At 38.3% G+C, this 15392-nt stretch overlaps 1 protein-coding gene across 6 annotated transcripts in view; it reads left to right on the top strand.

Moving 5' to 3' along the window:
* Positions 1-15392, top strand: part of LOC130210528 (F-BAR and double SH3 domains protein 2-like) — a 62569-nt gene that overhangs the window by 31563 nt on the left and 15614 nt on the right. For 2 of the 6 annotated variants that reach the window (XM_056440911.1, XM_056440912.1), the window contains exons 9-15: positions 3291-3413; positions 4438-4533; positions 5091-5165; positions 8853-8969; positions 9044-9148; positions 13750-13839; positions 14093-14155. In XM_056440911.1, coding sequence (XP_056296886.1) covers positions 3291-3413; positions 4438-4533; positions 5091-5165; positions 8853-8969; positions 9044-9148; positions 13750-13839; positions 14093-14155 — 669 coding nt within the window. The remainder of the gene's footprint in view (positions 1-3290; positions 3414-4437; positions 4534-5090; positions 5166-8852; positions 8970-9043; positions 9149-13749; positions 13840-14092; positions 14156-15392) is intronic. The other 4 variants (XM_056440914.1, XM_056440915.1, XM_056440913.1 and 1 more) reach the window with 3 other exon arrangements.

Here is a 15392-nt window from a genome sequence, read left to right as displayed (position 1 = left end):
ATTGATGGCAGAAATAATAAATAGCAGCTCTACGATATATATGCATAAAGAAAACAGCTCAATACAACCCAGAAGACATTAGTAATTAATTAGTTAAAACATAGTAATTGGAGGTTAAACCACTGATTTATGTTTTTTGCGTCTTTTTTGGGTCAAAATCACTAATATACAACCTATAAAAAGCTTTGTGCTTTTAATATATCGGATTGTCGTGAACATTGTTCATTGGATACAGCCATGTGAGGGCATTGTGTAATAATAATGATATGTTACAGATTCCCAACTTTATGGCAGTGAACGTGTGTCGGCTCTCACTAGTTCAATACATTTCTGGCTTTAGATAATAAATAGATAATAGTGGTTTTATTGTAATTGAATGGCTTGTTTAGTTCTGGACTTTATTTCATAAACACTGATATAACGTGTGTGTTACACTGAGCGCTACGACTGTCCCTTTCAATGCGACAGTTGCAGTGAAACGGATCGTGCTCCACGTCGCCCCCTGCTGGTGGCAGTCGGTACTACACACACACTTGCACCCTTTTCGCTGGTCTTGTTTGGTTCCACTGTGGACTGTACTTGTTGTTCCAGGCTGTTCCAGTCATTCAACCCAATAACACCCACACACACACACATCGACCGTGATATGAGGACGGGGCTTTTTGTGGAAGCTGACTCAACACTACCTTAAATGGATGAAAGAATGAGGAGGGGAGGAAGAGAAAAAAAGGGGAGGAGGAAACGAGGGAACATTTATTGAGAAGTCAGCCAAAAGCCCACCCGTAATGACATAATGTCCTTGTCAATTTCCCATTGTGTGTGTGTGTGTGTGCGTGTGTGTGTGCAAATGTTGCTTTTGTTGACGCTATGTGTATATAAAAAAAACATGTCTTTGGATGGTAACTGTATCTGGTGTCTGACCTTTTTTTTTTTAAGTTCATTGCTTTGAAGAGAGTATGAGTGGCTGAGAATTTGTGAGAATGTGTGTGTGTGTGTGTGTGTGTCTGAACTCCTTCACCTCCCACTGCAGCTGCGAGAACGCTGTCCAAAGAACACTTTACACACACACACACACACACACTTGAAATTGCGGACCCGTGAGGACCTTGACTAGGAGGTGTGGCGTGGGGACACCACTTTCAAAATTAAATAACAGCGCACACACACACACACACACAGGTTCTGTCTCTCGCTCTTCCCCTCTTCCATCCGCTCTCTCGTTCCTCTGTGTGATCCTGTCTGTTTGGCAACATGGCCGACAGCTTGGCAGGCTCCGCCTCCCAGCTCCCCTTTGAAACGCTGTTCATTTGGACTGCATTAAAATGTCTTCATATCACAATCCTCTCCTGGGGAAGAACTGCCGAATGAAAACATGTGCTCCGCTTCTGTCCTTCTTTTCCACTTTGATCTTGTCCCTCATTGCTGGTTCCACTTTTTGTAACTCGAAAAAAAAATCGACGACGTAACAGGGTTCGTACGGTCATGGGAAAGCTGGGGTTTTAAAATATTTATTTCCAGGCAAAAGTCCTGGGGAAAAAAAAATAGTTTTGGAAAAGTCCTGGAAATGTGTTGTATTAACGTGTTCATTTACGCCGAGTTTTAAATAATTAATATGCTTTTAATAGAATGACGCTCAAAATATAAGCCGGCATACGCTCTTTTTTCCGCGCTGCAAGTGAACGCACCTTAACTGAAAAGACATGTTTATTCTTTCAATCAAAGATACGCGTGGACTTTCTAGTCAAAACTGTAGGAAATGGTTGTACAAGTCAGGGATCCTACAGTCATGGAAAAGTCCTGGAATTTTTTGTATGTTAATTTCCAGACCTGGAAAAGTCCTTTAAAAAATCCCCAAAAAAAGGAAAAGTCGTGGAAATGTGTTATATTCATATGTTCATTCACGCTGAGTTTTAAATAATTTATGCGCTTTAAAAAAATAACGCTAAAAATATAAACCGGCACACTCTTTCGTATTCCCACATTTTCGCGCTGCAAGTGAACGCACCTTGATGTTTATTCTTTTCATCTAAACTATTGTCCCTCACTCATTTGTGTCATTTAAGATTATTTACTGTATGCTTTGGAATTCTCTTTGTTAGTTTAACCCTCCTGTTACCTTTATATTTACTGACATATTTTACACTTGGGGTCAATTTGACCCCAGCAATTAAAAGCTCCAGAAAATGATTAGAATTAATATTGTTTTCCAAGTTTAAGTGTGAGGTACTTTATGTTTGTTTGTTGAATACCTAAATAGCCCTTTAAATATATAAAAAAGTTGATATTTCTTATATGTTTGACACAGTGAAAAACAGCCTGGGGTCAAATTGACCCTAAGGTAACAGGAGGGTTAAATACGACATTTTCTCACTTTTTCATGTTTACATCGAGATTTCACAAAATGTTCATGGACATTTGGTTTAAAGACCTGGAAAAGTCATATAAATGTTATGGAAATCCACTGATCAACATGTGTATGAACCCTGATAACATATCAGTTATTCTAGATTATGTGTTGAAAGGTGGGCGATACCAGGCCAGTGTGAGCAACAAACCAAGAGTGAACTTCTATTACCTGAAACGTGTGTTCATGTAAACACACACAGGTGTTTCCAATCACCCTGGCTGATTAGCCCCCTCTCAGGTGGAAGCTGGGTGGTGTCACAGCCTCCTCGAAGCCTCTAATTAGGCAACACAAGTGGAAACACCTGTGTGACTGGCTCTTCAATTACATGTTCATGATACTGTGACCCGACAGCATGTCGGACTGGAAGTGGTGTGTGCGTGTGCGATTGCTTAGATTGTGTACATGGTGGGTCTCTGAGTCCGTTGTGTCTCTTCCTTAAAGATACGTATGACGATATTAACATGCACTTGAGTAAAGGATTCACTCACCTCGTGAAACTATGACTCCATCTCCTTCTCTTATGTTCACAACCTGCAACAAAGCAGCCTCGCAAACACACTGAGCAGCGTACTCGTACCTTACAGGTAAAGGCTCCTCCAGCCTCAACAACAAGACACAAGAAGAAACCAACATTATTACCGCCAGGCTCCCAGTTATGACATAGTTGTGGTTAAATGATTGCCGGAAGTTTGCCGATGACACACGAGGCACAACAACAACACATATATTGCTGAAGCTTTTGTGGTCACGGGCTTTGTTCTACTCCCTCTATTCCCCGTCTAGGTGTCGCCTTCTAATTCTCTTGTATTGTCTATTGTATGAAGGATTATGTAATTACACTGGGTTGATCCATTCTTCACCGTGACCTCTTTCTGTCCTCTAGACCCTGGATGGCAGGATCTACGAGCACGTGAAGGACTACCTGGTGGAGCTGAGTCGCACGGAGCTGGAGGCCTCCACCGCCACACACAACACCTTCCAGTTCTTATTGGACAAATCCACCAGGGTGAGTCGCATGACGCGGGGCCTTCTGTGCTCATTTTTAAGTTTAGTGTTTGTAGAAATACAGCATTTCTTGGTATTATGATATATCCTGAAAATATCCGTCTATCTTCAAAAAATGTGTTAAAACTGTGCATTTCTTTCGGTGAAAGGAACGGGACATCTTGACATTTTAAGTTGATTTTGTTATTATGAGACACTGTTTTTCTTGTATTATATATATATATACATTATATTCTATATATATATATAATTATACATATATTATATATATATAATTATATATATATATTGGAAGCATTGTTCACATTCATCATTTTAAAAGAAACTGAGTGATGCTAACAGGATGGTAGAAAGATGTGTATGTTCAGAGTTCAAATAAAACCTGGAAAAGTCATGGAATTTTCTTAATGGTTATTTCCAGGCCTGGAAAAGTCTGAAACACAAAAGTTTTAGAAAAGTCATGTAAATTCGTTAAATTCAGTCTGTGCATTCAGAGTTTTCAATAACTAATGTTTTTAAAAGAATGACGCTCAAAATATAAGCCAACATTTTTCCCGCTGCAAGTGAACGCACCTTAACTGAAAATACATAAATGTGTCTTCTTTTATTGTCTCATTCATTTGAGTCATTTAAGGTTATGGACTGAATGCTTTGGAATTCTCATTGTTAGTTTAAATACGAAAAGTTCTCACTTTTTCATGTTTACACCGAGATATAAAAAAATATTTGGTCGTGGAAATTTGGTTTTAAGTCCGGGAAAAGTCATCGCTCGAAATGTGTATGAACCCTGCAATGGTAGAATGATGTGTATATTTATATATACAAGCAATTCATGGCATGGATGCCATTTAAAGTGACAGTGCACAATATAAAAGACCAAATCTATGATATGAATACAAAATACTCACCCACTTGACAGGTTTTAGGGACTCGCTGAGATTCCGAAAAATCGACTTTTCACCCGCCAGAAACTCGCATGTAAATCCAGCGTGTTAACTTCTCTCCTTCTTGTCTTTTAAACTCAGATAATACAAGAGTACAACCAGCAGCTGTTCATGCAGGAGAACCCGGTGTTCCACAAAGCTCACGACTTCCAGTTCCAGCCCAGCGACTGCGACATGGTGAGGAGCCTCAGGTCATAAACACGGATGTTTGGCGACGGCACGACTGAAGCGCCAATCTGCCGAGTTCTAATATGAATCGTTTTTAGCGTTTGATGGTTCGTGTCCACTAGGAGGCGCACTTTCCAAATCCTATTTTGGTTGCCGTGCGCTAAAATAAATCTTTGTTAAATCAACTTCAAATCTGTGTGACTTAAAATACGCAGCGGTGAAAATCAAGAGTCGTCTCCCAGTGGGAATCGGTCCTAAATCCTCCTTCTTGTGTCTGAGTCATGTTGTGCTCTCTTCTGCCTCTTTCCCTCTCTGATCTGTTCCTTTTCTTTCATAAACTGTTAACAACATTTCTCTTGACAACAAAGTGCTGTTCCCACCCTGGTTCTTCCTGTTCAACCTCCGCTAACACTTTTACCCTAACCTTCTTTTTTTTCCATTAACCCTGTAATTTGTGTGTCTTGTGTGTTTGCACTGCTGCTCTTGTGTGTGTGTGTGTGTGTGTGTGTGTGTGTGTGTGTGTGTGTGTGTGTGGACGCTTGCCTGTGTGTGTGTGTGTGTGCCAGACTCTGAGCTCGGTGCAGCGGTTGGTGGACATTGAGCCGTCGCCCGTCAGTGCCATGAGAATGACCCTGGCACAGGTAGTCTGAACTGCTGTTGGCGTTCTTCATCTTCATTCCCGACACACACCGTGGATCCTCTACTCCACTCGCATCTATTTTGTATTATTATTAAACCTTTATTTAACCGGGTGAATATTAAAAATCTATTTTCCGAGGGTTACCCGGGCAAGACTGCCGACAACTAGGGTCGGGTACCGAAAACCGGTGCCGATGCCAACTGGGCGCGATGGGGAGACGGTCACCGGTCCCCCTGAGAACGAGAAGACCGGTGATGACGAGCGGCCTGAACTCAGATTAGTACCGTGACGTTGATCGCAAGTCTTGCATTCCTAAAAGTAGGCCAACAAATTATAAATTACCCATTATAACCATGTTTAAGTTAGCTGGAAGCTAGCGCTAGCTACGAGCTAGCAAAACTAACGAGTCTTAAACTAACTGGTCTTAAACTAACGAGTCTTAAACTAACTGGTCTTAAACTAACGAGTCTTAAACTAACTGGTCTTAAACTAACTGGTCTTAAACTAACGAGTCTTAAACTAACTGGTCTTAAACTAACGAGTCTTAAACTAACTGGTCTTAAACTAACTGGTCTTAAACTAACGAGTCTTAAACTAACTGGTCTTAAACTAACTGGTCTTAAACTAACGAGTCTTAAACTAACGAGTCTTAAACTAACGGGTCTTAAACTAACTGGTCTTAAACTAACGAGTCTTAAACTAACGAGTCTTAAACTAACGAGTCTTAAACTAACGAGTCTTAAACTAACTGGTCTTAAACTAACGAGTCTTAAACTAACGAGTCTTAAACTAACGAGTCTTAAACTAACGAGTCTTAAACTAACTGGTCTTAAACTAACGAGTCTTAAACTAACTGGTCTTAAACTAACGAGTCTTAAACTAACTGGTCTTAAACTAACTGGTCTTAAACTAACGAGTCTTAAACTAACTGGTCTTAAACTAACTGGTCTTAAACTAACGAGTCTTAAACTAACTGGTCTTAAACTAACTGGTCTTAAACTAACGAGTCTTAAACTAACGAGTCTTAAACTAACGGGTCTTAAACTAACGGGTCTTAAACTAACGAGTCTTAAACTAACTGGTCTTAAACTAACGAGTCTTAAACTAACGGGTCTTAATCTAACTGGTCTTAAACTAACGCGTCTTAAACTAACGAGTCTTAAACTAACAGGTCTTAAACTAACGAGTCTTAAACTAACTGGTCTTAAACTAACGAGTCTTAAACTAACGAGTCTTAAACTAACGAGTCTTAAACTAATGAGTCTTAAACTAACTGGTCTTAAACTAACTGGTCTTAAACTAACGAGTCTTAAACTAACGAGTCTTAAACTAACTGGTCTTAAACTAACTGGTCTTAAACTAACTGGTCTTAAACTAACTGGTCTTAAACTAACTGGTCTTAAACTAACTGGTCTTAAACTAACGAGTCTTAAACTAACGAGTCTTAAACTAATGAGTCTTAAACTAACTGGTCTTAAACTAACGGGTCTTAAACTAACTGGTCTTAAACTAACTGGTCTTAAACTAACGAGTCTTAAACTAACGAGTCTTAAACTAACGAGTCTTAAACTAGTCAAGTCTTTACATGTCACATCAAGTCCTTAAATGTCACATTCAGTCCTTAAAGGTCACATCAAGTCTTTAAAGGTCACATCAAGTCCTTAAAGGTCACATCAAGTCCTTAAAGGTCACATTCAGTCCTTAAAGGTCACATCAAGTCCTTAAAGGTCACATCAAGTCCTTAAAGGTCACATTCAGTCCTTAAAGGTCACATCAAGTCCTTAAAGGTCACATTCAGTCCTTAAAGGTCACATTAAGTCCTTAAAGGTCACATCAAGTCCTTAAAGGTCACATCAAGTCCTTAAAGGTCACATTCAGTCCTTAAAGGTCACATCATGCAAAGAGATTCAAATTGCTCTGTGTTCACATTTTATACAACAAACTGCAAAACAACAACAAGACTTATTGACCTGTTTGTTTTTGGGGTGTATTGCGTAATGCATAACTATCAGGGCTTCATCCACAACATGTCCCTTAGGAGCCACCGTTCCCCTCCTGCTTTAACTCTTTAACTCCCCCTCCTGCCTTGATGTAATGAAGCTGTAAATCCCCCGCGTCACTCTTTAGTTTCACACCTATACTTTACGCTCTGGTTCCTGACGCGGCACATAGTTAATAGATATGATGTGCATGGAAACTCGCAATTAAAATATCCCGTCGCCACCCTTTTATTATCGGATTATGGAAACTGCAGCCTCTCAGGTCTGTGATACTGAATGTATGAACTGTAAATCCTGAGGCTTAGTTTGTGTTTGAATTGCTCATTTCTTTAAACATTAATGTCTCCTGATAAATTCGTCACATAATTTACCCAACACATGTTTACACTTATGTCCACAAAACAGAGATGGAAGGTAAGCTTTAATTTAGTCTCATGCATCAGATTGTGGATGTTTGTGGGCGTATACATTCTATTATAGAAATAGAACGTATAAGCCCACTTTATTGAATTCAGATCCTCTTTAAGGAGTGACAAAATAAATGGGCTTTGAAAAAAACTCACTAAATCACTCGGGCCAGAGCCCTGTATGAGCCATATTTATGGGAGAAGCCACAATGAAGAAAATGAACTAATACATTAAACTTGAGGAATAGATTTGAATAAAGAAACAAAAGCAAATGTTCAGAATAAAGTTTATAGATGGATGATATATGCGATGTAAAGGATATCTTTCCTCTTTATTTGAGCAGTACTTTCAGAACACCTCAGACAGCTAGGCATAACTTTTTGATTAGTGGCATGGAAAACAGCTTTTTGGGGGTTTTCATATTCCGAATTGCGACTTTTTTATTAGACGATGACGTTTTATCTCTTGTTCCTTTTCTTAAATCCCTGAAAATGTCAAATGGCGTCACGTCTTCAGGAGTACAGAAACTTATTGAAATGTAGTTATTAAGAATCTTAGCTAACTTATCAGTATTTTGAGTTAAAGGCTAAATTATTATATAAATAAATAATTTAGACATATTTTATACTTTAGTCTCCGAAGACAAATAACCATAACCACATGGTTATAATTTATGTTAAAAGTATGCATGTCAAACTAAATAAAATTTTTTTTTTTTAAAGGCCTGTTGCCCTCCTGGTCTCTCACTTTGTAGCACACACACACACATACGCACACACACACACACACACACACATACGCACACACAGACTTGAACTCGTAGACCCGTGGGGACTTGACTAGGAGGTGTCGTTTGGGGACTCCATTTTCAAAATTGAATAACTTTTAATCACATACTTTTTTTTAAGGGTATCCTGGGAACCAAAATATGAACTCAAGTATAAATATTTCTCAAATTTAATAAGCTTAAATTTTGCCAAAAAACAATCCACCACCAGGTGACACTGTCAAAGATATGCAAGGGAGGATGTGCACACAAACACAAGCACACACACACTCACACACAGTCACACACACTTACACACTCTTTCACGTGTGATTTTAATAGAAGATATTTTTATCCAATCGAGCTCTGCAACACATGCCGTATTAATAATGTGAGAAGGAAACAATCGTTCTCTCACACGTTCCTGAGCTGAATTAACAGCTCCTGCACATCACACCTTTGTGTCGCTGTGTCGCTGACAGTGTACTTGTGTGTGTGTGTGTGTCTGTCTTAGAGCCGTCAGCTGGAGTCGGAGTCGGGGACGACGGAGGAGCACAGTCTGAACAAGGAGGCCAGGAAATGGGCCACGAGGGTGGCCCGAGAACACAAGAACATCATCCACTACAAGAGAGTAAGACACACACACACACACACGTCACATGTGCCGAAATAAGACTTCTGTATGTGTGTGTGTGTTGTTTACAGTGTCTGGAGGAGTGTGAGGGTCACGGCTTGCCCCCCTCGGAGCAGGGCCGACTAGATCTGGAGATGAAGATCGAAGACACCAAAGAAAACATCCGCAAAGCCGAGGTGAGTGACTCACATCGTCAACGCAGAGAACACATAACACTGTGTTCCCTTCTGGAAAAGGAGCCTACGTGGCTGCATTTAAAGTGTATACGTTCTCTCTGTGTTCTTTTGGGTTCTCCGGGTTCTCCACGGAGTGCTGATGGATCGATGTTTCCTCCGCTGAGCTTAAAGGGGGGGAAAAAACGTTTCTTTTTTTGCATTACATTTAATTTAGCTGATGTCATATATATTTCTTTATATAAATATATCTAAAAATATATATTTTTTTATGAATACACATTTTCTTTTTATATGTATAAATATATATATATAGAGTTTTTTATATATTTATTCAAAAAAATCTTTTTATACATACTTTCTTTTTTTATATATATATATTATACACATATTTTTTTATTTATATAGAAAAATGTATATATATATATATAATTTTTTTATGGATATGTTTTCTTTAAAATTATTTAGATATATATATATATATGGTTGTATGACGGACCTGCTAACCACGGTTCCTGTGGTACACAGATTTATATCTTATTTATTTCAATAATAACGACGGTCTCTTCCCTAGTTTTTTAAAGGGTCTGTCATTTATTTATTTATCGGTCTTTTCTGGTTAAAACACAGTTCTTTACTTGTATTTGTAACTCAGATCAACGGTTCACAGATCTGACATCAAAGTCTGACCGACAAAATATGTTTAAATGAATCTATATATGATTTATGACCTGCGGGGTCTGACGCGATGATGTCCTTCTCCTATATTTCTTAAGCCCCTCTCTTTTTCCCCTCGCCTCATCTTGTGTTCACTCTCTCTCTCTTTGGCTTGCACACCTCTCAGCTTTTTCTAGAGACATTTATCATTTATGAATCGATTCTCACACATTCAACCTGTCACAGTGAGATCTCTGCATCCTCTGTCATCCCCATCAACTCTCTTCTGTCTCTGTTCATTCCAAAGTCCCTCTATATTTGTTGGCTGCGCTTTGCCTCCATGTTTCAGGTTTTCACATATCTGGCACCCTCTGCTGGCGGGTTTTTCAGGGTCATCATTATATCGTTTTTTGTATTAATTGTCATTATTAATTTAGTTTATCGTTTACCACTCTGATTGAGAGATACACAAGCTGTTGGACGTTATTTCATTCAACCTCACACTACACGAGTATTTGATCTCGTGAGTTTTAGTATCATAAAGAACAGGCATCTTTCTTTTCCGACCACATCTTCTCTCTCTTCTTCTCGTTTCTCACCGTCTTATTTTTCTTGTCCCACAATAACTTTTTCATTTATAATTTTTTAGGAAAAAATACGATGCAGGAAACATGCTCGTATTGAAAATATGTTGAAAGAAAATACTTTTTAAAAATACCAGAAATGTTAGAAAATACATATGTATGTATATAGATATATATGTATTTATATATATTTATAATATATATATATATAATTATTTATCTATATAAAATATATATATATGTATAAATATATATATTTATATATAACAAAATATATATATTTATATATAATTTTTAAAAATATATATACATATCAAATATATATATATATTATTTTTTAAATATATATATTGAGATAAATACAGTTCACAAATCCTAACTCGGTTACTAAACATTTTTTCAATGAACATTTGATTTAAAGATAACTCTGGGGTTAAAAATAATACTATGTGCATCAAGGTGAATCATAACTAGAGACTAGAGATCATAAATCAACAATTAATGATGATAAACGTCTCCCATCTCAGTGTTTACTGTATTCAGTGGCAACAGATCTTACATGTTTGTTTCTCCTCGACTGCAGTGACTTTCAAACCAAACAGAAGCTGATTGTCGGCTTCTTCTCGGCTGTTTTACTCTTTCCGTGTCGTTCTTAGAGGACGAGAGCCTGAGCTCAGTGGAACGTCTCCACCCTAACGAGCTGTTGAGGGCTGAGACGACGCGGCTCATTAACACGCGGCGTCAAAACACTTCAGACGGAAGACTAACGAGGGATCGGAAACTTAATTGGAGCTATCTACTCGTTTATCTAAGCAGAATTTAATCTGCGTATACCAGGGTTCGTACGGTCATGGTAAACCTGGAAAAGTCATGGAAATGTTTTAATGGTTATTTCCAGGCCTGGAAAAGTCCATGAAAAAAAAAATCCAAAAGTTTTGGAAAAGTCATGGACATTTTTTATATTCATATGTGCATTTACGCTGAGTTTTAAATAATTAATATGCTTTTGAAAGAATGCCGCTCAAAATATAAATTGGCATACGCCCATTTGAATAATAAAAACATTATTTAGTGTAGTTAAAGATGAGTAATTATGAGTCCTCTGATCCTCCCGCCTCTCTCTGTGTCTGTCTACCTTTCTGATGATTGATTGGTCTTCAGGTTGTAAAGTCTCTGCACTCATTGGCCGCTCTTGCTGCACATATATGGCCGAACATGCATCGGCCATTGTTTCATCTTCTCTCCTCTAGCCCGCTGTGTTTATGTTTAGTGGGGCTCTGCTAATAGAATGAAGAAAGAGAGGCACTTAAGGGAGTCGCGTCGGTATTGATCAAAGCAGGGAAGTCTGTCTGGACGCCGCGTTCCTGTCTGAGTGCACGGCAGGGGGGAAAAGGAGAAAAGATCAGAGATGAAAGAGTTAATATATCTATAAAAAACATATGTATATAAATATATATAGATATATATTAAAAAAACATATATATATCTATATATAAAAACTGTTATATATGTAAAAAAAATTATATACATATATATTTCTACATGTATTTTAAAAACTAATATATGTATATATAAATATTTATATATATATTTAAAGGAAAGACCAGCGTGATGACAGCAGGGAAAAAGGAGAAAAGATCAGAGATGAAAGAGTTAATATATATATATATATATATATAAATGTATGTATATAAATATATATATATATTTAAAAAACAAATATATATATATATATATATTTATATATATAAATAAGTATATATATATATATATTTAAAGGAAAGACCAGCGTAATGACGGCAGGAGAAAAAAAGGCGAAAGGATCAGAGATGAAAGAGAGTTGAGGCGATATATAAAAAAAGCATATATATGCATATTTTAAAAACAATTTTTTAAATATATAAATAAATAGAAAATAATAATAAAATAGCATCAGATCTCACAGGTTATAAATCATCTTTAAATTAAATGTGAAAAGGTATTTATCTCAAACATATATCAGGCATGAGAATCCCTCACCTTTCGGCGAAATTCGCCGTTTTGAAACCAAAATAGGTGACTTACGTGAATCGTGTAGATCCGAAGAGTTTTTGTTTTGGGGTAGGGGGGGGGGGTCAATTGGCCGGCTGGCGTTTATGAGATTTGAGTGGGACACGGAGAAAATGTGGAGTGGTGCTCTTCGCAATAAAACATCTTTGATGGGACGTGTCGCGTCTCGGCCAATCAGCGTCAAGATGTCTTCAGCGTTTGGTGGTTTAGGTTAGCTTGAATGTTAGCCGCTACTTCTGCTGCTGTCACGCTGCACGGTGGAGCGATGCTAACAAAGTACCCGTACGTTAAGAGCGATGTGATTTAGCATATTTTTAGTATCGATACTTCATTAAAAGAGCGATCAGAGCGCACGCTGCTCCGTGTCAAGCTGTTTGCACGCGCAGCGCAGCGCTCACAGCGAGTGGCCTTAAGTGGCGGAATTTTCGGCTTTAAAAATAAAAAAAGATGCCAGAAGTGAAATGTTTAAGTTCAGTCTGTAAAGTTGTGTAACTCTACAGCTGCTCTTCCTGATGAACTCTGTATCATCTGGTCAGATACAGACTAACGGCCTCATAGTGGATAATCAATGCTATGATGGAACCATGTAGTTTCATTCATATCTTGCTGTATTAATACTAATATTACTGCCATTTGTTAAGTGTTGAAAAAGTTGGTAAAAAGTGAACCATACAGATATTTTATTTATTACTATTATAGATAAATATACCAGTATCGTATTTATGGTATACTGTTTTTATGGTATTGTATCAGTATCATGATATTTATGGCAGGTATGGTATAGAAGATCGTGACAACCAGGTAGAGGCAGAACAGACTCGAGGAACAGACTCGAGGAACCGACTCGAGGGACAGACTCGAGGAACCGACTCGAGGGACAGACTCGAGGAACCGACTCGAGGAACCGACTCGTGGCTCAGCAGAGCTCAAGACTTGAAGACTTGTTCATGCCAAAAACAAAAAAAGGAAGTTGGTTCATGAATGACCATATTATACACAATATTACTATTATTATAGTAATAGTAATGGAGTCAGAATGGAGGACCTACAGATTATCATACAATGGCCAACATCGATGTTCGTGGAAGTCCCCCCGCCCCCCCCCCGCGCGCCTATCCTCACCTTTTTCACCCCTGACCCGTTTTCATGCCTGATATATATATACATTTTTAAAATATATATACAAAAATTATAACATTTATATATATATATATATTATAAACATTTTAAATTATATATATAATGAATATATATTTTTGATTGATTTCAAAACTTTGAATGTTCTTAACATATTCACACTTTCTCTCCTCAAAGACGATAAAGTTAAAAGCTGAGGCTCGGCTGGATCTTCTGCGTCAAGTGGGCGTCGCCGTGGACACCTGGCTGAAGAGCGCCATGAACCAGGTATTGTGTGTGTGTGTGTGTGTGTGTGTGAGAGATGGCCTCTCTTTGCCTGACGCTGTGTGTGGTAGATGTTTGTGAGTTCATACGTACGACTGTTGGACTGTTTGTTTATTTAAATCCCTTCACACATTCATTCTAATTTATGTAGTGCAGTGTGTGTGTGTGTGTGTGTGTGCGCTCAGAGAGTGTGTGTGTGTGTGGGGGGGGGGGCAGTATGTGTATAAAACCACCGCTCTCTCTGTGCATGCTGTAGGTGATGGAGGAGCTGGAGAATGAACGTTGGGCCAGCTACACCTCCCACGACCCCTCACTGTCGGTGAGACTCCGCCCCTCACCGCGTGTGTTGCTGCTTTCTCGCCAAGCCAGAATAACTCGTCGAAATTAATTAACAGCTAAACTGCAGACGAAACATAAACCTAGTTTCTCGGCCGGTACGCCTGTACCTCCTGCGCAGCACGTGCCTCTAGATGGTTGTTTCATCATCCATTTTCAGAGCTGCAGAGTTTTTGACTTGGCTGGAAAGTGCAAATCTCACACTTAGAATAAAGTAGAAGAGAACTTATCACCACACGGTGACCCCTTTGACCATTTGACCCACTTAACAAATGAACACCAGTATGAAGGTAGATTTGTGTCTTTAAAACGCAAACAAAGAATTCTCGTTTGTAAGTAAATTAATTGTTAGTTTTGCTCATGAAGCTAGAATGTGTTGCTGCAATTAAAAATCTTGCTCTCAAAATAAAAACATGATGCTAACTTATCTCCACGTCTTCCTCACCGCAGCGAGCCGAGAGCAAGACAACCCCGCCAATAGAAACTCCTCCTTCAGCAGCTTAGCCCCGCCCACTACGTCCAAACTCAACTCGTAGATTTGTGTTTCGAGGGCGCAGGTTTTCTTTTTTTAAATGCAAGTTGTTGTTTTTTGCCGAGATTTTTAATTTGTGAGAAAATATTTTTAATTTGAGAGAAAATATTTTATATTTGAGAGAAAATATTTTTATTTGCAGCAACAAATTCTAGTTTCAGGAGCAAAATTAACAATTAATTTACTTAGAATTAAGAAATTTGCTCTGAAAAGCTTTTTTTGTTTTTGAAATAAAGACACACATCTACCTTCATACTCCAGACCTCTTTAATTTTGATATATATCGATATATATATATATTTGTTCATCTCCTTATTGTTAGATACTCCTTTTTACATTCACCTAACAGACAAAAGATGGTGGCCATCTTTCTTTTTTTTTTCTCCGCAAGAAAGTACATTAGCACATCTTATTAAAACTCCACTGTGTGTGTGTGTGTGTGTGTGTGTGTGTGTGTGTGTGTGTGTGTGTGTGTGTGTGTGTGTGTGTGTGCGTGCGTGTCAGGTGAGAGTGATGTTGAAGTAAAATTGGATGCAGAGGTGAGAGAGAGAAAGAGGGGGGGGGGCGTGAAACGTGGCAGAGAATATAGCAGAGCATCCGGCGGGTCCTCAGAATACTTCGGGCATGTTTAGGGACGACTAAATGATCTGTCAGTGTTTCTGTGGTGTTGATCTGAATTTTGGGGATT

Source organism: Pseudoliparis swirei, chromosome 20 (genome assembly GCF_029220125.1).
Source record: "Pseudoliparis swirei isolate HS2019 ecotype Mariana Trench chromosome 20, NWPU_hadal_v1, whole genome shotgun sequence".
Taxonomy (NCBI): Eukaryota; Metazoa; Chordata; class Actinopteri; order Perciformes; family Liparidae; genus Pseudoliparis; species Pseudoliparis swirei.
This window is presented reverse-complemented; position numbering and strand designations above follow the sequence as displayed.